Source organism: Carassius carassius, chromosome 10, assembly GCF_963082965.1.
Source record: "Carassius carassius chromosome 10, fCarCar2.1, whole genome shotgun sequence".
Classification (NCBI taxonomy): Eukaryota; Metazoa; Chordata; class Actinopteri; order Cypriniformes; family Cyprinidae; genus Carassius; species Carassius carassius.
Window position 1 is genome coordinate 5,032,346 of NC_081764.1, and position 25,098 is coordinate 5,057,443.

Below are 25,098 nucleotides of genomic sequence, written 5' to 3' on the forward strand. Positions count from 1 at the left end.
ACACCAACTGAAATATTTCAGGTCTTTTATTGTTTTAATACTGATGATTTTGGCATACAGCTCATGAAAACCCCAAATTCCTATCTAAAAAATTAGCATACTTCATCCGACCAATAAAAGAAAAGCGTTTTTAATACAAAAAAAGTCAACCTTCAAATAATTATGTTCAGTTATGCACTCAATACTTGGTCGGGAATCCTTTTGCAGAAATGATTGCTTCAATGCAGCGTGGCATGGAGGCAATCAGCCTGTGGCACTGCTGAGGTGTTATGGAGGCCCAGGATGCTTCGATAGCGGCCTTAAGCTCATCCAGAGTGTTGGGTCTTGCGTCTCTCAACTTTCTCTTCACAATATCCCACAGATTCTCTATGGGTTCAGGTCAGGAGAGTTGGCAGGCCAATTGAGCACAGTAATACCATGGTCAGTAAACCATTTACCAGTGGTTTTGGCACTGTGAGCAGGTGCCAGGTCGTGCTGAAAAACGAAATCTTCATCTCCTTAAAGCTTTTCAGCAGATGGAAGCATGAAGTGCTCCAAAATCTCCTGATAACTAGCTGCATTGACCCTGCCCTTGATAAAACACAGTGGACCAACACCAGCAGCTGACATGGCTCCCCAGACCATCACTGACTGTGGGTACTTGACACTGGACTTCAGGCATTTTGGCATTTCCTTCTCCCCAGTCTTCCTCTAGACTTTGGCACCTTGATTTCCGAATGACATGCAAAATTAGCATTCATCCGAAAAAAGTACTTTGGACCACTGAGCAACAGTCCAGTGCTGCTTCTCTGTAGCCCATTTCCTGCATACGCCTGTGCACGGTGGCTCTGGATGTTTCTACTCCAGACTCAGTCCACTGCTTCCGCAGGTCCCCCAAGGTCTGGAATCAGTCCTTCTCCACAATCTTCCTCAGGGTCCGGTCACCTCTTCTCGTTGTGCAGCGTTTTTTGCCACACTTTTTCCTTCCCACAGACTTCCCACTGAGGTGCCTTGATACAGCACTCTGGGAACAGCCTATTTGTTCAGAAATTTCTTTCTGTGTCTTACCCTCTCGCTTGAGGGTGTCAATGATGGCCTTCTGGTCAGCAGTCAGGTCGGCAGTCTTACCCATGATTGCGGTTTTGAGTAATGAACCAGGCTGGGAGTTTTTAAAAGCCTCAGGAATCTTTTGCAGGTGTTTAGAGTTAATAAGTTGATTCAGATGATTAGGTTAATAGCTTGTTTAGAGAACCTTTTCATGATATGCTAATTTTTTGAGATAGGAATTTTGGGTTTTCATGAGCTGTATGCCAAAATCATCAGTATTAAAACAATAAAAGACCTGAAATATTTTAGTTGGTGTGCAATGAATCTAAAATATATGAAAGTTTAATTTTTATCATTACATTATGGAAAATAATGAACTTTATCACAATATGCTAATTTTTTGAGAAGGACCTGTATATATAATTTATTATATAATTATTTAATTGTATAATTATTTCATTTAATATTTAATTATTTCTTATTGATTAACCTTTTATTTAAAATATACAGAATATTTGATTTAAAAAAAACTTAAACAGCAAAATGTTTAAAAGGTAACTGAAAATAATTAAATTATTTTATTATATACTTATAGTACATAACTGTAAGTATATTACAGTATATAATACTGAATTACAATTGTATTAATATAATTAAAACATATAGTTATAATTATATTAATATAATTAAAACAACAATAATAATAATAATGATAATGATAATAATAATAAGAGACATGAGATATTTGTAAAAATAATTTGTCACTTCAAAAAAGTTTAAAGGTAACTAAAAATAGTGAAATATTTAAAAGTTATTTGTGAACTACCAAAAAAAATTTGGACTTGTATGTAGATTTGAGAATGTTTTTAGACTTTGCTTAATCAAGAAATGCTTAATCATAATGTTCCAGTCATATGCATAAAACACTAAGTTGAAAATCTAAGTCTGTTCCTTAAAAGCAGTGAAGTAATCCAATGGAATATCTTGGAATCTAAGAATTGACATGACTGACATAATCCTCAGACAAGTTTCTAGATCACATTGTTACATGTAGTTGAATTTAAGTGAGTTAATTTATGCTCAGCTTGGCAGTTGAACACTAGCTCTTAGAGGGACATTTTACTTTCCTCAGCACAATTAAAAGATCAGCTGGGACCCCCTGCCAAAGGAGACACATTCCACAAGTGTCATATTTATATATCTAGCCTATCGTCCAGATCCGGAGGAATTTCACCACTCCAAACAGCAGGCAGACATTTTTTATTTTTATCTTTAACTAGAATAATTAGTAACTTGTCTCAGGCCAGATACAACCCAGTAAACCTCAATGTGCATGTTGATTACATAACATTAATAAAAATGAAAAACTGATTTTGTATACTTTTATTACTAATAAAGAGCTCAACATTTCCCTTTAGCACATTCACAAATGAACAAATAATATGTTATTTTCAAGCTTTCTTTGCATGACAAAATAACAAAAGAGAAAAGCTAAATGGCAAAAACAATTAACGATTAGTAAATAATGAATTACAATGGTAAGTAGTGGTAAAGTATGACATTGCCTGAAAGACTACATGTCAATTAATTTACACAATTCATCCAATGTGTGGTAATATACAAGGACGTAAAGTACATAAGCAGAATTTCACAACTTTCTTAGGGCCAGCCCAAGACTGTTGCCATTGTGTATATTATACTGTCTGACTCAAGTGCAGCATGATGTTCCATTCAAAATCATTAATGCAAAGCCTGTGCTCCCTAGCAAGAGGACAAGCAATTCAGCAAGTCCTTTTCAATTGGTTAAGAAGAACTTCAACTGGACTAAATGAGACGTTTAGTCTAGCTGTGGATCACAGGCTTTGTACAAGACAAAAAAAAAAAAAAAAAAAAACGGTTGCTCTACAACATTTAAAGCTAGTAATGCATTTCCTTACATTGTACTGACATTAGATGAGCTGTTTCCTTCTCCAATTAGTTTGACATGACAGAAAGAAAATAGAAAAAGTTTAAAATTCTGGTTTTGAGTGAAAGAAACTTTTACTTAGCGGTACGGTAAATTACAGTCATTGGAAGAATCAATTAGAATGGTTTTCTCTGTGTAAGCATCAATAGTAACGAATTAGGACTGCAAATTTTCAAGTTATTTGAACTAGGGCGAAACACACATGGCAATTCTGTAAAAGCGTGATTTTTCCTTTAAGTATTGTCCCAAGTAATCCCTTTTTTCCATTTAACAAGCACTGCCTTCTAAAGGAAAATATTGTTGTGCTAAAATTCACGGATTAACTACAATTATTGTAATAAGTCTATAAATCTCTCTGCTATTAGTACTGACAGCACACATTTTGGAGGGGAAACGTATTATTATTGCACTTGTGAATTCTTGACAACATCATGGTGCATTGGCATCAAATCATATAAGAATTACAGCATAAAGGACGGCAAATGAAACTCAAGGCTTTGACAATGCCCATAATATTCATTCTGATTCACTAAACACATTCTATGACTCCTTTATGCCAATATAAAGTGTCAAAACCATATGTAGTAATATTCGTGACAAACTTTCAAAGTACCATCATAAGACAAACTACAGAAGCCACATACTAACTTCTAAAAATGTCAGAGATGCTGTCACGTGTTATACTGATTTTCATGTAGATGAAACGCATTTTAACCACATTTTATCCCTAAAACTTTGTCACTGTGGATATGCAGTTAAGGAATCATAACATATTTATTTTATATTCACATATATGACACAATTGTAAAAGATGAAGTTCAATTTTGGTTGAATAAACCTCAATGTGAATTCTACATGATGTAAAGAAAAAGAGCCACTCAATCACATAATGGTCTTGAACGAATAGTGTGTACATTAATCCAAATCTTTTAAATGTAAGTTTCTCCAATTGTCCGATATTCTTCAACATCTGAACCAAGTCTAGTTTCCACATATGCTTCTTTTTTCTCCCTGTCCAGATAGTAAAAAACATGTTGGATATACAGGCCAGTAAATCCAGTAAAAACTGCGATAAAAAGGAACAGCAAGGTATCCGAAGAGATCAACTGCCAACTAACACAAATGGTTAAAATGCAATTTCAGAAAGTATTCGGGCATAATGTACACTTCACAAAGTCCTGGATTAAAGCCTAAATCGCACAACTTCATGTACAGAATTCCAGCATTTGGCTCCTTCCCACTAACAATACATTTCTGATATGGAAACGTGAAAAGTTGGAAAAGTTATCAAATCTAACACTTTGAACCTGCTATTCTTGTCAACGTTCTAGAAGGCTGGCCAACTTTATCTCAAAGTGTGAGGGCTGAACTTCTCTAACGCTACAATTTTACACTGTAAGTGGTAACAACGGTCAGACATGTACCGGCAAAAGTCCATTTTAAATGCTTGTTAATCCTTGAAAAGGCTGTAGATAAGAATCTGGCAACCCAGAATGTAGCTAATTGGAGCAAAGACTGTGTTACTACTGTTATCTCCGCTCGCAAACAGATTAAATACGCAGAAGATTTTGTTGAACTCACACATGCTGCCATCATCTTCATCACTGACCTATTGAACTGCTACTACAAGATCCAACTCCTAGTATGTCACAAAAAAGATTTGGCACATTCTTCATATATAACTTATAAACTTATCTCAAGATTGGGCTGCTAGCTATGGCTCAGTGGCTATGGCTCATGGCTCTTGCTAACCAAAACAATCCCAGAGAAATCTCTATCAATACTTGTAGTACTACCACTGATTTTATTTTTATTTTTTCATATATAAAATATAGGAAAGACAGAAGTGCACATAGTCTCATGTCTGGTCCTGAGCAACAAATAACAAACATATCTTAATATTTATAATAGTAAATTTGTGTTTGGGTAAATCTCACAAAAACACGACTGTGTCATGTTAACCTCAAAATCACAAAAAAATTTAGATAATGCGCTCTACTTTTAGGAGCATTAAATTTTTTTTCATTTTTACATTATTTTCAGAACAATTAAGCACTTTTACATACTGTATTAATGGATAATGTAATACAGGGATATTAATAACTGTTTTACAGTAAAAAAAATTAAATTTTAAAAACCATCGTAATAGTCCTAAGAATGGACTTGACCTTCACTTTATGCGAAATATAATTTCACTTTTTTTCACTTGATTTGACCCAAATAAGACATGAATATGACAGCTTTCATGAGATTCACCCATTCATATTTTTTATAATTGTTTTTTTTTTTTATCATATACATCAAAAATGTGCAAAAATAGTAAAACAAGAACGCTGTGTTGCTTGCATTTGGAGTGCTGAAAATCTTAAAATGTACAGACGGACAGACAACGGCTTCACAGAGGTTTTTGCACAGAAATGAGAATGAACGAGAGAGAAAGAGAGCAGGAACAGACAGTATCTGGACTGTTAAGCAGATGTTTTCATTGCTGTCTGATTCTAGGTAGTGTTCTAGAACAGAAATGGATCCCCAAAGACATTTGAACGGGGCTCAATAACAGGCAAGATAAAGTACAACGACTATATATGGGGACAATTTCATCTTTTCTCAAGGAAGTGCAAAGGGCTTATAACTATACATCTAATTTTTAATCTTTTTTTGGGCTCCAAAAGGAAGTTACGTAACTCCCCCTATGACATCACATTCTTCATCTGCTATTATCCTTGGTTATTAATTGAAAATAAAACAAGGATCTGGCCAAATTGTTGTGTCAACAGCAACTGCGTTCCCTGGTCGACTCTGATGGTTGGCGACGAAGTTTGAAGCCCTTTACTGCAGACCCGCCATCCGTGTCTAAAACTGGGATCCTTTGACCTGTAAACGAAATCAAATATAAATTAATATGAGCAATAAAAAACATACATGAAAAAAATGCAAAATAGATTTGCCGATTCTTTGCCAGCACAAAAGTGACAAGCATGGTGTCATGCACCCACAGGTTCCTCAATGGAGCGACTGCCAAGCTCCATGGTAAAAGATCTGTATCCAATGTAACCCATCCACTGCCCTGGGTCCAAGGGGTGAGAACAAGTATCCAACGAAGCACTATTCTCCCCACCATGCATTCATTATCATTTTAATAATAGATGATGTTCCAACAAACTGCATTTATTAAAACTAAACCGGCTTCAAGGGACAACAACATTTAAACTCAAAGGCTCTAAATGAGTGATTCTAGATTTCTACAGCATTATTAATGAAATAACACACTGATGACTAGTTAGGATTTTACTCACTTATCTGAATGAAGACCTCATTGATGTTAATGGCATTTTTGGCACTGGTTTCAACAAATATTGCATGAATGGAATCAGCATAGTCCTTGGCATCCTTCTCTGACACCTCTCTGGAGAACAAGAGGACAAAGCAGCAGAGCACTAATAAGTAATCAGATTCATTCATGAACAAGTTTAAAACTCTCAAATAGAGTGGCATGTTATTGTTATTCTGGATATTTGGAACTACAAGGATTTAAACTGATAGCCAGCATGTGTGGGAGATTATCTGAGTGGGCTGAACCTTGTGAAACTCATGTATTCTTTTGTGACAGTGGTGTATAACTAGCACACAACAGCATGTTGGAGGGAAAACCTTGTGTGCTGGTGCTCTTTGCACCCGTCACCTGATCACAGGTGCTGATCAGATTGCACCTGTGCAACACGTATCATCAGGACGGTCACACTGACAAAACAGATCAATTTTCCATTGACGCTTCGCCCTCTCTTAGATCAACTGGTGATGTTTTTTTTTCCGATTAACTAAATGTTTAAAATGTTTTGGTTTCTGAAAACATCCCTGCCACCTCGCTAGGGTGTTGTGGGAGGTTGCCAGGGCAAGACTGTGGTAACTAGGGTGTTGCTATGCGATTGCTAGGGTGTTCTGAATGGTTGTCTACAAGGCTTATATATATGTGGGGTCCTTCAATGCAAGTTTATGAGATTTGTGCCCTCCAAAAAGTTTTTACTTAATATAATTTTAGTATTACATTTCTAAGTTGGTTTCCATGATAACAGATTTTTTACATCTGTAGCAAACCTCTTAAGATAGGAAAACCTGTAAAGAAACGTTTAAAAGTGAAGTAAATGATGGCTGTGGATCACTGAGAACAGCACCAGTTGTGCCAGAAAACGGAATATCTAAGGTTTATGTGCCAGACAGAATAATTGCAAGAATTTTCCCTGATATTTATTGCCTGAATGACTTGCGGTGCATACGCGAGTCTTGGTCTTTATGGTTTCAAAATGTAAAATACAACCGCACTGACAGCCGACTAACTCTGCCAAAGAATGCAATGGTGAACCAAGACATATCATTGGGCTTGTGGGAAGAGTGGAGCAATTGAAAGTGGAAAGATAGATTACAGACCGCTTAAGAGTGGATTTCTTTTTCATCACAAGTTATGCTTATGGTAACGGTATGTGTGTGAGCTTGTTTTCAATGAGTCGGGACAAGTTGACAGCAAATATGCAGGTCTTTTCCCGATGTCAAATTGAGTTGACAGTCACTGCGGGTGCATCCCTTCAAGCTGAACAGAGATGACAGGACGTGGAGTCTTTTGTGGTAAGGAATGGTGGAATTCACCTGGAATCGGAGAGATCGCATTTGTTGCCAGCGATAGCCACCACTATGTTGGGTGGTCCGTGCTGGCGAAGCTCCTTCACCCAGTTCTTCAACGTCTGGAAAGATTCCTTGGGGAAACACAAAGAGATTTTTAAGACAAGCAATGCTGTTACATCAGAAGACTTTGAGGTCATTATCTACTGATGCCTCAAGTTGCATGAAACCTGCGTGATAACATTTCTTCCGTTGAACACAAAAGGAGTTAACTAGCAGACTGTTCCAGCTGCTCTTTTCCATTACTTAACATTAATGCTAACTAGGGGCTGTCAAGCTCCAAAAAACACCATAAAAGTAGTCGTATGACTTGTGCATGATATATCAAGTCTTCTAAAGCCATATGATAGCTTTGTGTGGGGAAAAGACTGATATTTAACCCACTGTTCACTGAAAGTCTAACCTCAGCCATTAACTCCTTTAGAGTTCCATGGAAAACAAAAGATCTCCAGCAACATGAAGTTGAGTAGATGATGACAGAACTTTCATTTTTGGGTGAACTATCCCTTTAATAGATATACCAGCAGAAAGATTTGTTTAGTAATAATGAAGAAATATTTCAGTACCTCTTTAGTGATGTCATACACAATGATAGCCGCAGCAGAGCCTCTGTAGTACATGGGAGCCAGGGCACGAAACTAAGAGTGAAACAGATAACATGCAGATGTGAGAAAAAAAAACATGGCCTAAGAAAGACTTAATCATCACTGATAACATCCCAACATTCTCTTCTTAGAGGCCGAGTGGGTGATTTCAACCCGTGTATGCTTATTATCAGAGCTTTGAAAGAATTTGTTCGCTTTGGCAGAGGTCTCCTTCAAGTTTCATGCCGACATATATGGACAACTGAAACACAAACAAACGAGTGTCATTCCAACTTGTTCCGTTCAAACAGAACTCTAGGCGGTGGTTGGGGAAAACCACGGTGAAAAACCCTAGACGTGAGCCACTGTTAAAACCTAAAGGAGAATTGTGTTTAAGACGGCCATGCCAAGGAGGCTTGAGTTGAGGAACTGCACAGAAAGGCGTATCAACACATATGCGAGCCATCAGGGGAAAGATGAGCGCGATGTTTCTGAAGAAGTTAGCATTTAATCGTAATAAAATGACGTAGTTGGGTTGTTCGACCCGGTCATCAAAAATAGACAAAAAAGACTCTGATTAATAAAAACAAGCTGGATCCAGTATGTCATTCCTTTGAAAAAAAAAAAAGAGCTAAAAGAGGGGAAAAGTGCATTTGAAAGTGAATGATTAAGAGAGAGACAGGGTAGGGGAAGTTGACATGGCAAGAAACCCAGGAAGGTTTTTTTTTATTTTTTACATACTTTAAGTTTAGGTGTGAGATAGCCTGAGAAATAGTCTTAAAATCAAATGCATACTCGCATAGTTTAGAATTTATTTTTTATTTTTTGTTAAATTTACAGTTTTGGCAAGTTATTGAGATCTTTCAAATGTACAGATAAGCTGTAAACTGGTGCATGGTAATATATTTGTGTCCTCATTAACAGAATGTTTTATGAAATTTTAATTAATTTTCATCAGTATGAAATATGCATAAACATACTTAATTTACAAATAATATCCAAAACCAATTGGAAGCTAAACCTGTAGTTCTTAACTGGTTTTGCTGATCAATGCATCAGTACTATGTGAGATCACTTAAGATAATATTTATAATTATCTGTTCTACAGATTCATTTGACACCATGCAAAGTTTATTGTTTAATTCATGAAAACGCTGTGTAAATCCAATATAAATTGGAATTAAGTTAAGAAAACAGGTCAGAGCTCTGCTTAATCCATCTTTTTCATCATTAAAATGAATAAATCACATTTGACTGACATGGTTTCTCACATTTATAGCTATTTTTGGCAAAGTTCACTGCACAAGGAAGAGCTAAATGCTTCAGTTTAGATTTTGATTAAAATTGCAGGATGTCTCCTCAGACATTACCCAGGATTCCAGACTGTGTGGTCCTTCTCCAACTCTACTCCTGCAATTTCTCTCATCCAACTTCAGTCACTACTTCTTCAAATTTCTCTTGCCATCAAGTCGATTCGTCAGTTTTAAAGACCTCATGAAATCGCTTTCCTAGCTATATTCAATTTTTCTTTCTGCATATTTTCAAATATATATATATATATATATATATATATATATATATATATATATATATATATATACACTAGTGTGATTAATTTTTGTCTGGTTTAACGTGTCAAAATATTTAACGCAATTAACGCAGCATCCGTATTTTCTGCCATCCGTTGGCTAGCTTTACATTATATGATCACGCTCTTATTCATTTAAATGCTTTTAAACATTTCAAGCACGGCAAGACAAAAGAGAATGCGCTGTCTGTGAATGCCCTTATGTGACACGTACACACACACACACACACACACACACACACACACACACACACACACACACACACACACACACACACACACATACAATGCATAGACAGGGCACCAGAATCCAGTTCTCTTAAGCGCTTGAACTAATAATAAACATCCCAAAGTGCCAGTTTTGTCGATTATCCTCATAAGAGCAATCTTAAATGATTTATATAAAGTCTAAAATGAACAAAAAGAGTTGTGAGAGATTGAGGCGAGATCCATAGACAGTATATAAACGGTGAGATCCGCTTGTCTGTCTGCTCTTAAAGGGACAGCAGCCAATAAAGCTTCCTGTCAGTAGAGTTAAAGAACAAAGGGAACAGAGAAAATGACTCGCTGCTGTTGACTAAATAACTTTTGTTGCTTTAATAAGGATTAACTATTTAATTTATAGTTTATGCAGTGCAGACTGCATATAACTTTGATAACTTTATTAAATTTCTGTATAATTCCTAACTGTTAAGACAGGAAGGGCAGGAGTAAACATGACATTTATTATGGGTTTATGTTAGCATTGTTTTAAGTTTACTTAAATTAAAAACTGTTATATTTTTTGAAGCCTAATAATAAATGTAAAAAATAAAAAAAATCAGTAGCTGTATTAATATCAGTAATACTGGCCTTCATTCATAAAAAGATGCCATTTAAACAAGTATTTAAAATAAACTGTCTTTGTTGTTTCTACATTAATTTGATTAACTGTGAAATTATTACATAAAAAAATATATTAAAAACGTACAAAAACATTTTTTTTATTGCGATTAATTGCGATTAATCACAGAAAAAATGTGTGATTAATCTAGTTAAAGTTTTTAATCGATTGACAGCACTAATATATACACATACAGTACAGACCAAAGGTTTGGACACACCTTCTCATTCAAAGAGTTTTCTTTATTTTCATGACTATGAAAATTGTAGAGTCACACTGAAGGCATCAAAACTATGAATTAACACATGTGGAATTATATACATAACAAAAAAGTGTGAAACAACTGAAAATATGTCATATACTAGGTTCTTCAAAGTAGCCACCTTTTGCTTTGATTACTGCTTTGCACACTCTTGGCATTCTCTTGATGAGCTTCAAGAGGTAGTCACCTGAAATGGTCTTCCAACAGTCTTGAAGGAGTTCCCCGAGAGATGCTTAGCACTTGTTGGTCCTTTTGCCTTCTGTCTGCGGTCCAGCTCACCTCTAAACCATCTCGATTGGGTTCAGGTCCGGTGACTGTGGAGGCCAGGTCATCTGGCACAGCATCCCATCACTCTCCTTCTTGGTCAAATAGCCCTTGATGCCTTCAGTGTGACTCTACAATTTTCATAGTCATGAAAATAAAGAAAACTCTTTGAATGAGAAGGTGTGTACAAACTTTTGGTCAGTACTGTGTGTGTGTGTGTGTATATATATATATATATATATATATATATATATATATATATATATATATATATATATGTATAATATATATTTTAGGGGTTGCACGACTACAGATTTCTGCTAGTCGATTTCTTATTTAAAAAATACTAGAGTTCCTCGACTACTTGCTGGTTCATGCTACTGTAAATGAAAAGACATGAAATAGTTATAGTCAATAAACGCTTATTAATTCATATCCTAATTACATATGTAAATAATAAAAATAAAAAAAAAAATCTCATAATTATGATATTACATGTTAAATTTTCAGGTAACAGCCAGTATTTGTATCTGTATTTGCATCTGTAACAATTACAAAATTATTTGTATCTGCATTCGGATAGAACGTCGTACATAGTTATCACCGTTAAACAAAAATAATTATTGATTTTTAAAAATATATTTATCATGCAAGCAGAGACATGTCATGACAAACATTTAGGGATCATTAGGAAACGACTGAATCAATTCAATGCGCACATTTTCATTACGCAGAACTCTTTAAGCGAGTCTTTTTGTGAACTTCACTAAACAAATGTGCGTGTGCCATGCAAACCAGCAAAATATAAAGATGCAAACATGTAGGCCAAATAGAAAATGTATCCATATCTAAGTTGATTCATCAATTTACCATGGCAACTAAGGGGAAAGAAAGAGCAGCGATGTTCACTGCAACTGAGCAGTGTTTGCTTCTCGAGACTTATGAAGAATTTAAACATATGATTACCAAAAAAGGGAATACCGTAGCTATTAATAAAACAAGAGAGAAAGGCTGGCAGGAAATTGCTGATCGTCTCAATGTGTAAGTAGTAACTAATATGAAATGTACATTTTCACTAACATGAAAATGTACAAAATGTACTATTTTACTGAAATTAAATATTTGCCACAACACATTGAAGTAAGTGTGTGTGTGTATAACTAACTTTTACAGCAGCAATTTAAGTGAAGAAAAAAGAACATGGCAGCAGGTGAAAATAAAATATAAAAATATTGTTCAGAATGGTAAGTATAGTCTATGTAAGTACTGAAGCATAATCAGCTTGATGTTACAACTGTCCAGTCTCATGATGTTTATTAATTGCAGCTGCCAAAAAGAAGAGTGAGGTTGCTGGCTCTGGGGGAGGGCCACCGACAGCCAACTTTACTCCTGCAGAGGAGCTGGCATTAGAAATGAACAAAGGGAGGCCTGTCATTGAGGGAATAGAGGGGGAACCGTATCTGAATCCATTCCACCTAGTATAAGAAATGACTACTTGAAAGGTGTTTTTTTTTTGTTTTTTTCTTGCATTCCTAACCAAATCTTTTCATTTCATAGTGATGCCAAATTCTGTGTGCTTGCTGGATCCACCAGACATCATGCTGAACCCTGTGAGTATGACGGTATGAGTTTAAAGCACTGATTTATTGTCAAGTGGTGATTTATTAAACTGAGTTTAATTGTTTCAGGTTAAAGGCCCATATACAGTTGAGGAGGATGAGGAGACTGTGTCAGTTTGTTCAAGGAGGCCTGAGGTAGGCACAGATTTGCACATTATATATTTAAAAGCCTACCTGTGAGGTGCTAAATGGTGTGTATTTCCATTTATTATTATGATTGGCAGCAGGATGCTGACACCCTTCTAGAGCCCTCTCAGTCTGGGACCACATGTGACCAAGTGAGTATTAAGAAATTACAAAAAAAGTGCCAAGAGCACTCAATCAAATAACTGAAATTTCTGTTCCTACAGAACCCAGAGAACATAAAGGGAGTCTACAAACGTTATCTCCTGAAACAAATCGAAGCCATAGATATGGACCTGCAATATAAAAAGTCAAGATAAGGAAGTTGGAGCTGGAAATCCAACAGCTTGAGAAAAATGCAAGTAGAACTGCCATATTTAAAACCATGCCACACGACCTTTTTGTTTTTTGACAACATTTAATTGTATGTTTTCACCTTCAACAGGCAGCTTCAACCTGAATAAAAAATAATTATGACTTGTGTCTGTGTGTCTAAAATTAAGGTAATAGTTGAGCAAAAAGTGAAAACTTAACATGGTTTGGACCGTATTAACCAAAATAATTATTGGCATAACTGTCTCCTATAACCCTGCCTGTTTCATTGTCCTCAAAAATGGCTTCAATGTCCCAGTCTTCCTCTACAATCCTTGGTTGCCTCTCTCTCCTCAGACAGGCAATGTTATGTAGCACAACACATGCAACTACAATGTCACATGCCCTTTTGTGGAGTCCCTCTGAGGTAATTCAGACACTGGAACCTTAACTTGATGAGCCCAAATCTCTATACAAGCTTTTGTGCGTGCATGGGCAATATTGTAGTTGTGCTGTGCCTCAGTCTGCGTCTTCTGATAGGGAGTCAAGAGATAAGGCAGGCATGCATATCCTGATGCAATCTGCATCACAAATCATCTAAATAATAAAGAATGTAGGTCACTACACTGGACTTACATAGATAAATAATGAAGATTGTTACTGCATTTGTAATGAGCAGAACAATGGTTCCCAGCTTATTGTAAAGAACAATCAGTTCTACAGTAGTAGCCTACAATGTCATCTCAGTGGGACTGTACCTGTACATTGATGCTGTGTAATGATTTCCTATTAACGAAGTCTGCTTCATGCAGACCAGACGGACACTTTATGCGCATGTGGGTGCAGTCCAGAGCTCCGATAACATTTGGGAAAGCTACAAAGGTTAAGTGTTTGTCTTTCAGTTGCCATGTCTAACATTAACAGACAATAAATATTTCCATTTTCTATATAGCCTAGTTATTATTTGAACTTACCAGCGATTCCATAAAAGGCCTGTTTAATAGTACAAATCGCTCTGTGGCCAGGGAAGATGAAGTAATCTTTGAGTAATTTGTTTAAAGTCAGGTACACAATTCGTACAGAGCGGCAAACCGATGCTTTGCTGATATTCTCTGCATCTCCAACTGTGTACAAAAATGTTCCGCTGGCAAAAAAGCGAAGTGCAATGCACACAGTCTGCGGGACTGTAAGCGCTTTATTGCGCCATGTGCTATTTGCGATGTGTGGGCTCAGTAATCTACAAATATATGCTATCCCTTCCCTCGAGAATCTAAACCTCTCATGCAGGTAGTTGTCACAAAAAGCCAATGGGTCTGCCCTGTCCCTGAAAGTACGTTCTCTTTGAAATGCCCTGCGTATGATTATCGCTCCCTCATCCACCACCTCATCAATGAAAGGACACGCCATGACTATGCGTCCGACATATGGGTTGAGCTCCCTATTCATAGACATTTAATTGATTCATTACAAAAATCACACCAACTAAACAAATGTAACTTTAATTCTTTACATTTGTTTCACTTTTTGTACGTTCGAATGTATTACATTTATTCTTGAAGTGCATTTGCTTTCATTTTTGGACTGATAGTGGTTACATGAAATAAAATGGCATTATGCCAAAGAGTCTGATATAATATCATCACATTCCCAGCGGGTCAGTGTTAAAACAGTATTCTGGTTAAGCATCAACTCAGGCTTAGCCTGCCAGTTAGCCTGCCTCGGACCAGGCTAGTTTCCCAGCATAAGTTGCCAGGGTAACTGAGTTTGAACTATTTTAAGTTTGCTTTATGAAACGGAATCCACCGACAATAAGTCTGACTAACCAAAATAAGTATATATATATATATATATATATATATATATATATATATATATATATATATATGTGTATATAAAAAGTCCCAGATTATCAATTTTTTTTTTCTAGCAGCTTGTGTGGGCCACTTGGCATTCTAGATTTAGTATCACATAACATCCCAGATCATATTGCAAACAGCCTCAAGATTGCCGTCAAATCTTGAGCGGTGATAAACATCTCCCCCCTACACTTCAGCTGTCTTGCCTAACTTAGGGTGTATTAAGAGAGAAGAGCGTAAAGATATAGAGCATACAGAAGAAATACATGAAGACCAACCCCCTTCCAATAACATTAACTGCTCTCTCCCTGAAGTACTTGTGTGCACACAAGACAAGTGCATGCAATACTGCCCCCGTCTGAACTATGAAGGCACTGCAAAAACAGAAGTGAAACAGACTAAACATTGTATTTAATGGCTGTCAGCTTGTGTATGTGTCACCCCAGTGTGTGTAGTGATTGTTACTGTTTACCCTTTCTTGTCCTGCTGTGTCCCAGATGAGGAATTTGTGAAGCTCATTGTGGTACTGCACAGTCTTTGTCATAAACGATGCTCTGAAAATAAAATTGGTATGATCAGTAACATTAATCATACAAATACAAAGATCTGCATGGAATCTGAGACATCTGCAGACCTTGTTTATTAAATGTCGTCAAATTTTACAATGTATTCAGCTGCCAGTAAGACTCTCAGCTTTGTTTATTATATTTTTTTTTACCATATTTAAATCCAGACTGCCCCCCACCCCACCCACAATCTTAGAAATAATTGAGAAAAGTGTGTAGATGTCATGTGGACACTTATAGACATCTTTACAAGGTTTACAAGTGTTTTGCCAGGTGCAAATGCACACAAAACAAACACAAGACATGCAAGGCTACATAATAAGTCTCGCGTTCTTTACATTTGTTGTTTTGCCCATGCAAGCTTGAAAACCAGGTTTTCTGTTATGTACTGAATGTGCTGGTGAATTATTACGAGAAAGAATTTTGTAGCAAAAGTGTGTTCATGGAGTCATAGTTGTTAAATAGCAGATGCATAATTTACAGCTATTATTGCAAATTAAAAACCTAATAAATTAATTCTAATACTTTTTTCTCTAGCAAACAAAGGTTTAATGAAAAGACAAAATTATTTTTGAAAAGTATTTTAAAATGTTAGTTATTTTAACATTTAATTTAAAAATTATTTTTTAGCAATATTATCATCTTTTGTTGGCCAGCAGTGCACAAACATAAATGACTGGCCTGACTGGGACAGCAGAAAAGTCTTTCTGAAAATGTGTGTCAATTGAATTCAGACTTATGTAACTCAATTAAAAGAGGTCACAAGTTTAAATCTTTAACAGACTGTGAAGCAACATGTATTATATAATCAATTCTGTATATTAAATCACTTAAAGCAATGTGAATTTGTATAGACGGTTTCATCGGGCGCACGCGCCTGGACCTAAGTTCACTTCCGGTCTGTGTTGTGTATATCGGTCTGCCTAGCGGTGCCGTCTACAAACGCAGTTAAAGTCAAGGTGATGAGTAGACTGAAGTTGGGCTCAGGTGGTTGTGCTGTGGGAAGTGTTTCCCATACATTTATTTATTTTTGGAGACTCGCCACAATTTTAAAACTGATCGATTTTCAAAAAGGCTTCGTTGAATAAACATGAGTAACGTTACGTACTGCACGTTTAATAATAATAATTACGTACATTTATATGTTTAAATATCAAAACGAGGCACAGGTGTTTTATATCGCTGTATTTCTGAAGGAAGACTTGCATGTTATATGTCTGATAAAGCAGCGTGTGAGGGTACCAGCTCTGCTTTGTTTACAGCTGTTACTGGGGAAACCTCTATTTCTCGCGCTTTATGTCTGTGCTTTAAAACATCTCCTGCTGGCAAAGAATGAATTAGCATTTTCATTAAGTCCTCCTGATCCACGCAGCAAACATATTTTGTTTGTTATCAAAAAATATCTACTCTAGAGGGACTTGGCTGTTGTTATTGATTCTATTTGGAAGTCTACAGGAAGTTAAGTTAGGTCCGCTAAAACGCGCATGCGCAGTAACATTTGTTTATGTTGTTACCGTTGAAACCGTCTATTACATTCAGACTTACCAGCACCAACAGTGCAGCTACTGTAACTCGTTCAAGATGCTGATTTACATTTCATTTTATTTTGTTTTCTTAAGATACTGAATCATCATCATTATTATTAAAACAAATAATCCATCAAGTAGTTTTTTTTTGATACAGTGCTTGCTGACACTAATCACAAAATTTCAACACACTAAGTATCAGTTTTGTTTGCTTGAAACAGCTTACAGTTCAAAGCATGTCACCGCTTGCTGTGTTTGCTATGAGGCAATCTTTTAAAACTTGCATGTTAGAAATAAGAAAAGCCTGCAGCATAGTCTGCTTGACCTCACGGTGAGTGTGTTTTGCAGTAAGCTTACCCAATTGTGGGATTAATATTGGGATCAAAACTATCCTCCACAAACCTCCACACGATACTTGACTTTCCAACCCCTGTATCCTAGGACAAAAGATGAAAAACAGTAACTAAACACAGTAACTAATATATCTATATATTAGTTATATTACATTACATACATTATATATATATATATATATATATATATATACACATACACACACACATATATACATTGTGTATATATATATATATATATATATATATATATATATATACACATACAGTTGCAATCAAAATTATTCAACCCCCTTGACCTGCAAGACATTTTGCTGCGGAGAACAACATTTTATGAAATAAATTCAACAAAGGCATCAGTAAAATATTAGAGAAAGTTTGTTAATACACTTTTGAGTGATTCCGAGAATGGAACATTGATGAATCATGATAAAATTCAAATTGGCCCTAAACATTCATGTTCAAAATTATTCAACCCCATTTGTGCAGAATCTTTTATTCTTTAAAATCACCAATAAACGCTGTCTGTAAGTGTTTAGAAGCTTCTGTCACCTCTCTCCTACAGTCTTGGCTCATTCCTTGCCTGAAAAAGCTTCCAGATCACTGAAAATCTTTGGTTTTCACATTGCCACTGCTTTCTTTAAATTCAGATATTTGCAATGAGAATTAAGCCTGGAGACTGAACAGGTCACTCAAGTACATTCTATGACTGATCCCTGATGACTTGATCCCCAAGCAGTAGTAGATTTGCATGTGTACTTTGGGATGACTGTCTTGCAGGAAAGTCCACTGATCATCAGCTTCAGTCTTTGCACCAAAGGCATCACAATTCTTGTCAAAATGGCCTGACACTTTAAAGAATCCATGATGTCTTTCATACAGTCATGATTTTCACTTCCTTCTACAGTAAAGAAACCCCATAACAGGACTGATCCACCTCCAAGTTTGACGATGGAGATGGTGTTCTTCTGCTTATGAGCTTTGCCTTTTTTGCAGCAGACATACCGCTGATCACTCCATAAAACATTCCTCCAGAGCTCCACAGGTCTAGACAAATGAATTTTATCAAGTTCAAGATGGCCTTTTGTTCTTCTTGATCAAGAGTGGTGTTCTGCAAGATGTCTTAACACGAGGGCCATACTTGTCTAGTGTTCTTCTTACACACTGCATTGAAATGGTTTTCCTCCTTTCATCGGGTCATCTTGCAAGTCTTTGGCTGTACATTGCAGATTTTTCACAGTTGCTCTGATTAAACATTTTATGATATTGTGCTTTTTCTTCAACACCCTCAAAGGTTTTCTGGTAAAACACACTTTAAGCTAAGGAATAAGGCTGAGAGCTGTGTCTCTAGGAACTTGGAAATCTTCATACAGCCTTAGCCTTTCTAATGTAATACAATATTTATTCTCTTTAGCTTTTGTGAGATCTCTGTTGACATTTTTGCTACTCAACTTAAGCACATGCATGGGCTAACTGTATGTGTAACAGCTCAAGCTAATTCTGTTTTTAATAGAGTTTCTAAAGGCTTGATTGTGTTTTGAGACTGTTTTATTCCCCACCATGCAAATAAGTGATTTAAAAACAGCAATGTTGAACGGGGGTTGAATAACTATGACATGGCATTATTATTAAAAAATCTTATAACTCAAAAATATTACATTAGGCTATATAGACAATATCACTTTTAATATGCCAATGAACTGTTATAGATGTAATTTTTATTTTATCCTGGATCTTCAGAAAAGCTTGTATTTTGTAAAGTACTGCAGTCTCTGAGGGGTTGAGTAATTTTGAATGCAACTGTATATATACATACACACACACACACAAACACACACACACACACACACACACATATATATATTTATATATATATATATATATATATATATATATATATGTGTGTGTGTGTGTGTGTGTGTGTGTGTATCTATCACTCTCTCTTTCTCTCTCTCTCTCTAAATATATTTTTTTCTTTTTTTAATTGAACATAGATTTTATAGTTTATCTTATATATTAATTTAAAATGTACATATGTGTTTTGACAAAAGTTTCAATATATAAAGTCAAAACTGCATGTATAATCAATTTATCAAGATAATTTTAAAAAGGGCTTTGCAGGACTACCCATTGACAGACTGCAAAGCTAAAAGCACAGATTTATCACCAATACATGAGTAAATGCAGATTATAGTGTAAACTTGTGCCCTATGAAATGCATCTACTGAACAAATGTAATTTCTCAAAATCTCTAGACATTTATCATCCACTAATGATTCGGTGGTTAAATACGTCACCAGACCAGAAATATTACTGTAACGATTAAGAGGTCATCAAAGTTCGCAGAATAAGTCAAACCAATGCCACACTTTATTGCAAGTCATAGTATGCAATAACACTTATGACAGAGCATAAACATAGTGATAAAACATTAAATATGTAACAAAACTGCAATCAACGTCAAATCATAAAAATCGAATAGAAATCTTACCCCAAGAAGGCATACTTTCAACTCTCTTAGCGACATGTTGACCTCCAAACTAATGAAAACTTCCCAATCATTCCACACTGTTTCATAAAGCTGATCACAGCAACTATTTGTATTTGGCGTAAGCTAAAAAGCAACACACGCAGTCTCTCTAATAACTAGTGTCAGATAGCCACTGCTTTAGGACGGCATAAGAACCTGATGGGAAATACTGACATAACACGTACAGCTTATTATAGTATAAAGACTTAGATTAGTTATATTAATGATCGATTAGTTGCTATATTGGCTGTTCGTTGATCGCCATCTTGAACTCCGGCTGATGGTTCTAGTTATGGGAAGTCATTCACGCGAATCGGTTCTTTCGAACAGTTCGTTTCATTGAACCGTTTAAAAACTGTTTGACCGAAGTAATTACGTCATCTCGTGGTTGCTAGCCTCCCAGCAAACAACAACACATTGGGCATATAAAGGCACATACACTGTTAATACATCTTTCTATTATGTTTTATTATTACCAATAGTGTATGTTGCTGTAATTTCATGTATTCCAGTTTATGGTTTATGGTTTATTTCAGGTGAATATATATATATATATGCAGGTGCTGGTCATATAATTCGAATATCATCAAAAAGTGTATTTATTTCACTAATTACATTAAAAAAGTGAAACGTGTATATTATATTCATTCATTACACACAGACTGATATATTTCAAATGTTTATTTCTTTTAATTTTGATGATTATAACTGAGAACTAAGGAAAATCCCAAATTCAGTATCTCAGAAAATTAAGAAAACAAAGAAAGGATTTTTAGAAATCTTGGCCAACTAAAAAGTATAAAAATGAAAAGTATGAGCATGTACAGCACTACTTAGTTGGGGCTCCTTTTGCCTGAATTACTGCAGCAATGTAGCGTGGTGTTATGAGAGCCCAGGTTGCTCTGATAGTGGTCTTCAGCTCTTCTGCATTGTTGGGTCTGGCATATCACATCTTCCTCTTACCAATACCCCATAGATTTTCTATGGGGTTAAGGTCAGGCAAGTTTGCTGGCCAATTAAGAACAGGGATACCAGGGTCCTTAAACCAGGGACAGGTAGCTTTGGCACTGTGTGCAGGTGCTAAATTCTGTTGGAAAATTAAATCTGCATCTCCATAAAGTCGGTCAGCAGCAGGAAGCATGAAGTGCTCTAAAACTTCCTGGTATACGGCTGCGTTGACCTTGAACCTCATTAAACACAGTGGACCAACACCAGCAGATGACATGGCACCGCAAACCATCACTGACTGTGGAAACTTTACACTGGACCTCAAGCAACGTGGATTGTGTGCCTCTCCTCTCTTCCTCCAGACTCTGGGACCCTGACTTCCAAAGGAAATGCATAATTTACTTTACATAGAGAACATAACTTTGGACCACTCAGCAGCAGTCCAGTCCTTTTTGAAGCGAGACGCTTCTGACGCTGTATGTTGTTCAAGAGTGGCTTGACACAAGGAAGGCGACAGCTGAAACCCATGTCTTGCATATGTCTGTGCGTAGTGGTTCATGAAGCACTGACTCCAGCTGCAGTCCACTCTGTCAGGGTTTGGGTAGAGGGATGAGGCGAGGACTCAATGATGCAGAGAGAAGGGTTCTTTAATAGTTGTAATAATAAAATAAACCAACAAAAACTACCCCGTAGGGGAAAACAGACTAAACATGACTGGCAAGGCAAGGCAAGGCAAGACACGACACGACGTACACAGACAAATGTTTGACGACGAACTAGCAACCAGACTGCAAAAACAAGGACAATAAATGGGGAGCTAATGAGGAGGATAACGAGGGAACACATGTGGGGAAACTTACATCAATAATCAGGTAACAAGATGGGTGGGGTCAAGACAATTGACGAGAGCACATGGCACATAGGAACTAAGACAAAAGCCATGTGCTCACACAAAACAAAAAAACACAAGCACATGGCCAGCAAACCAATCACTAGCCATGTGCTTAAATAGACACAAACACGCAGCTAATGAGCAAGCTCATAAACCGCGTGTTCACACGAGACGGCACGCAGCCAGTAAAAACTAAGCCGCGCACTCACATGAAAACAATGACATGAGGAGAGTATCAGGGCTCTGTCACAAAACCATGAATAACACTAGACTGGAGTGACAGAACCCTGACACTAGCCCCCCTCAAAAGGGATGCCACCTGGCGTCCCTAACGGGGAACACCCAAAAACAAAACAGGAACATGACAGCACAGGCATGACAACACAAGCACGGTACAAAACAGAACACAAGACATGGAAATCAAAAAACAGACAAAATAGGGGAGGGAGGGAGGGAAGGGAGCCCAGTCATCTAGCAGGAAAACCCAACCAGCTGTTAAAAGGGACCAGGGAGGGGCGGGATGGTTGAGCCAAGGAGGCTCAGGCAGTCCAGGAGTCCCAGCAGTGGGCCAGGGTGGAGCCGGAGGGATGAGCCAGTGAGGATCTGGCCTAACAGGAACCCCGACGGACCACCAGGGCGGTGCCGGAGGGACAGACCAGTGAGGCTCCGGCCTAACAGGAACCCCAGCAGACCACCAGGGCGGAGCCAGAGGGACGAACCAGCAAGGATCCAGCCTAACAGGAACCCCGGCAGATAGGAAGGGCAAACCCGGCAAGGCACTCATCAAGGGCAGAGCCGGCATCAGGGCAGGGCGCTTGGGCGGCGCCGGCAGGGCGAGGCGCTTGGGCGGCGCCGGCAGGGCAAGGCGCTTGGGCGGTGCCGGCAGGGCAAGGCGCTTGGGCGGTGCCGGCAGGGCGAGGCGCTTGGGCGGCGCCGGCAGGGCGAGGGGCTTGGGCATGACTGGATTGGCCTCCAGGCCAGCAGTGGGCTCCTGAATGGCCACCGGGCCATGAGGGATGGAGGAAGCCTTTCTCCTCCTCCTCCTCCGTCTCCGAGACTGGGGCAGTGCAATGTCGTCGGCCACTACTGGGGGCACTGCAGCCTCATCCGGCACCTCTGGGGGCGCTGCAGCCTCATCCGGCACCTCTGGGGGCGCTGCAGCCTCATCCGGCACCTCTGGGGGCGCTGCAGCTCCTTTATCCACCATAGGGGGAACGGCAGCTTTGAAGGGCACCACAGGCAGTACTGCAGCCTCCTTAGCTGGGGAACGTGCCACGAACTCCACAAATTCCCCAAACGACAGGTGGTCCAGCCCCCTCATTCTCCACCAGCTGAGAGGCTCATCAAGGGCATCATTGAAGAGGTCCTTGAGGGCCGCATCATTAAACTCCAATCCCTCTGCAGTACCACTGAACTCCAGGGCAAAATCCCTCACACCAGTCCCTTGTTGATGGAGAGAGATCAAGGTCTTAAACTGGAGCATGCGCTGGTAGTGGGGGCTGGAGAGAGTGGAGGCTGGTGGACGGTGCAAACCCTTCTTCCGCTGAGTCCTCATACTGGCTAGTTCGTACTGTCAGGGTTTGGGTAGAGGGATGAGGCGAGGACTCAATGATGCAGAGAGAAGGGTTCTTTAATAGTTGTAATAATAAAATAAACCAACAAAAACTACCCCGTAGGGGAAAACAGACTAAACATGACTGGCAAGGCAAGGCAAGGCAAGGCAAGGCAAGGCAAGGCAAGGCAAGGCAAGGCAAGGCAAGGCAAGGCAAGGCAAGACACGACACGACACGACACGACACGACACGATGTACACAGACAAATGTTTGACGACGAACTAGCCACCAGACTGCAAAAACAAGGACAATAAATGGGGAGCTAATGAGGAGGATAACGAGGGAACACATGTGGGGAAACTTACATCAATAATCAGGTAACAAGATGGGTGGGGTCAAGACAATTGACGAGAGCACATGGCACATAGGAACTAAGACAAAAGCCATGTGCTCACACAAAACAAAAAAACACAAGCACATGGCCAGCAAACCAATCACTAGCCATGTGCTTAAATAGACACAAACACGCAGCTAATGAGCAAGCTCATAAACCGCGTGTTCACACGAGACGGCACGCAGCCAGTAAAAACTAAGCCGCGCACTCACATGAAAACAATGACATGAGGAGAGTATCAGGGCTCTGTCACAAAACCATGAATAACACTAGACTGGAGTGACAGAACCCTGACACACTCTTTGTGAATCTCCTCTACATTTTTTAATGGGTTTTGTTTCACAATCCTCTCCAGTTTGCGGTTATCCCTATTGCTTGTACACTTATTTCTACCACATCTTTTCCTTCCCTTCGCCACTCTATCAATGTTCTTGGACACAGAGCTCTGTTAACAGCCAGGCTCTTTTGCAATGACCATTTGTGTCTTGTCCTCCTTGTGCAAGGTGTCAATGGTTGTCTTTTGGACAACTGTCAATTCAGCAGTCTTCCCCATGATTGTGTAGCCTACAGAACTACACTGAGAGACCATTTAAAGGCTTTGCAGGTGTTTTGAGTTAATAAGCTGATTAGAGTGTGGCACCAGGTGTCTTCTATATTGAACCTTTTCACAATATTCTAATTTAATACTGAATTTGGGATTTTCCTTGGTTGTCAGTTATAAACATCAAAATTAAAAGAAATAAAAATTTGAAATATATCAGTTTGTGTGTAATGAATGAATATAATATACAAGTTTCACTTTTTGAATGTAATTAGTGAAGTAAATCAAAAAAATTTTTTTAAGATTTGTTTTTATTAACATAATTACTTAGGCTACAAGATGTAAATAGAGTGTACAAAGGATCTACAGTTTGATACATTACTTACATCTTAAGTACAAAGAATGAATATTTTCAAATTTTGAACATCAGAAAAATAAAAATAAATAAGTAAATCAACTTTTTGATGATATTCTAATTATATGACCAGCCCCTGTATAGTGGCTCATATGTCTCGAGAAACGCCTGGATCTCAGTCCGTATCTTGAAAGAATAATTCAGTCCAGTTTTGTAAACCGGTTCAACTGAATCACTGAAACGATTCGACTCTTTAAGAACAATTCATTCACGAGTCGGACGT

General features: G+C 37.8%; 1 protein-coding gene across 1 annotated transcript; it reads right to left on the reverse strand.

Moving 5' to 3' along the window:
• Nucleotides 1–5,233: 5,233 nt before the first annotated feature.
• LOC132151587 (ras-related protein Rab-22A) lies at nt 5,234–20,441 on the reverse strand. Its single transcript, XM_059559802.1, has 7 exons — nt 20,094–20,441; nt 17,607–17,686; nt 15,630–15,711; nt 8,233–8,304; nt 7,634–7,740; nt 6,289–6,398; nt 5,234–5,866 (listed from the first exon to the last, which is right to left on the reverse strand). The coding sequence occupies exons 1-7, from the start codon at nt 20,127–20,129 to the stop codon at nt 5,763–5,765; spliced, it is 591 nt and encodes a 196-aa protein (XP_059415785.1). The 5' UTR covers nt 20,130–20,441; the 3' UTR covers nt 5,234–5,762.
• Nucleotides 20,442–25,098: the final 4,657 nt, after the last annotated feature.

Coding starts and splice junctions, on each gene's coding strand:
- LOC132151587 (XM_059559802.1), bottom strand. CDS start 20,129: ATGTCGCTAAGAGAGTTGAAAGTATGCCTTCTTGGG. Junction 17,687..20,093: donor TGAAAGTATGCCTTCTTGGG/GTAAGATTTCTA, acceptor CTTTTGTCCTAG/GATACAGGGGTTGGAAAGTC. Junction 6,399..7,633: donor TGCGATCTCTCCGATTCCAG/GTGAATTCCACC, acceptor CTTGTTCTCCAG/AGAGGTGTCAGAGAAGGATG.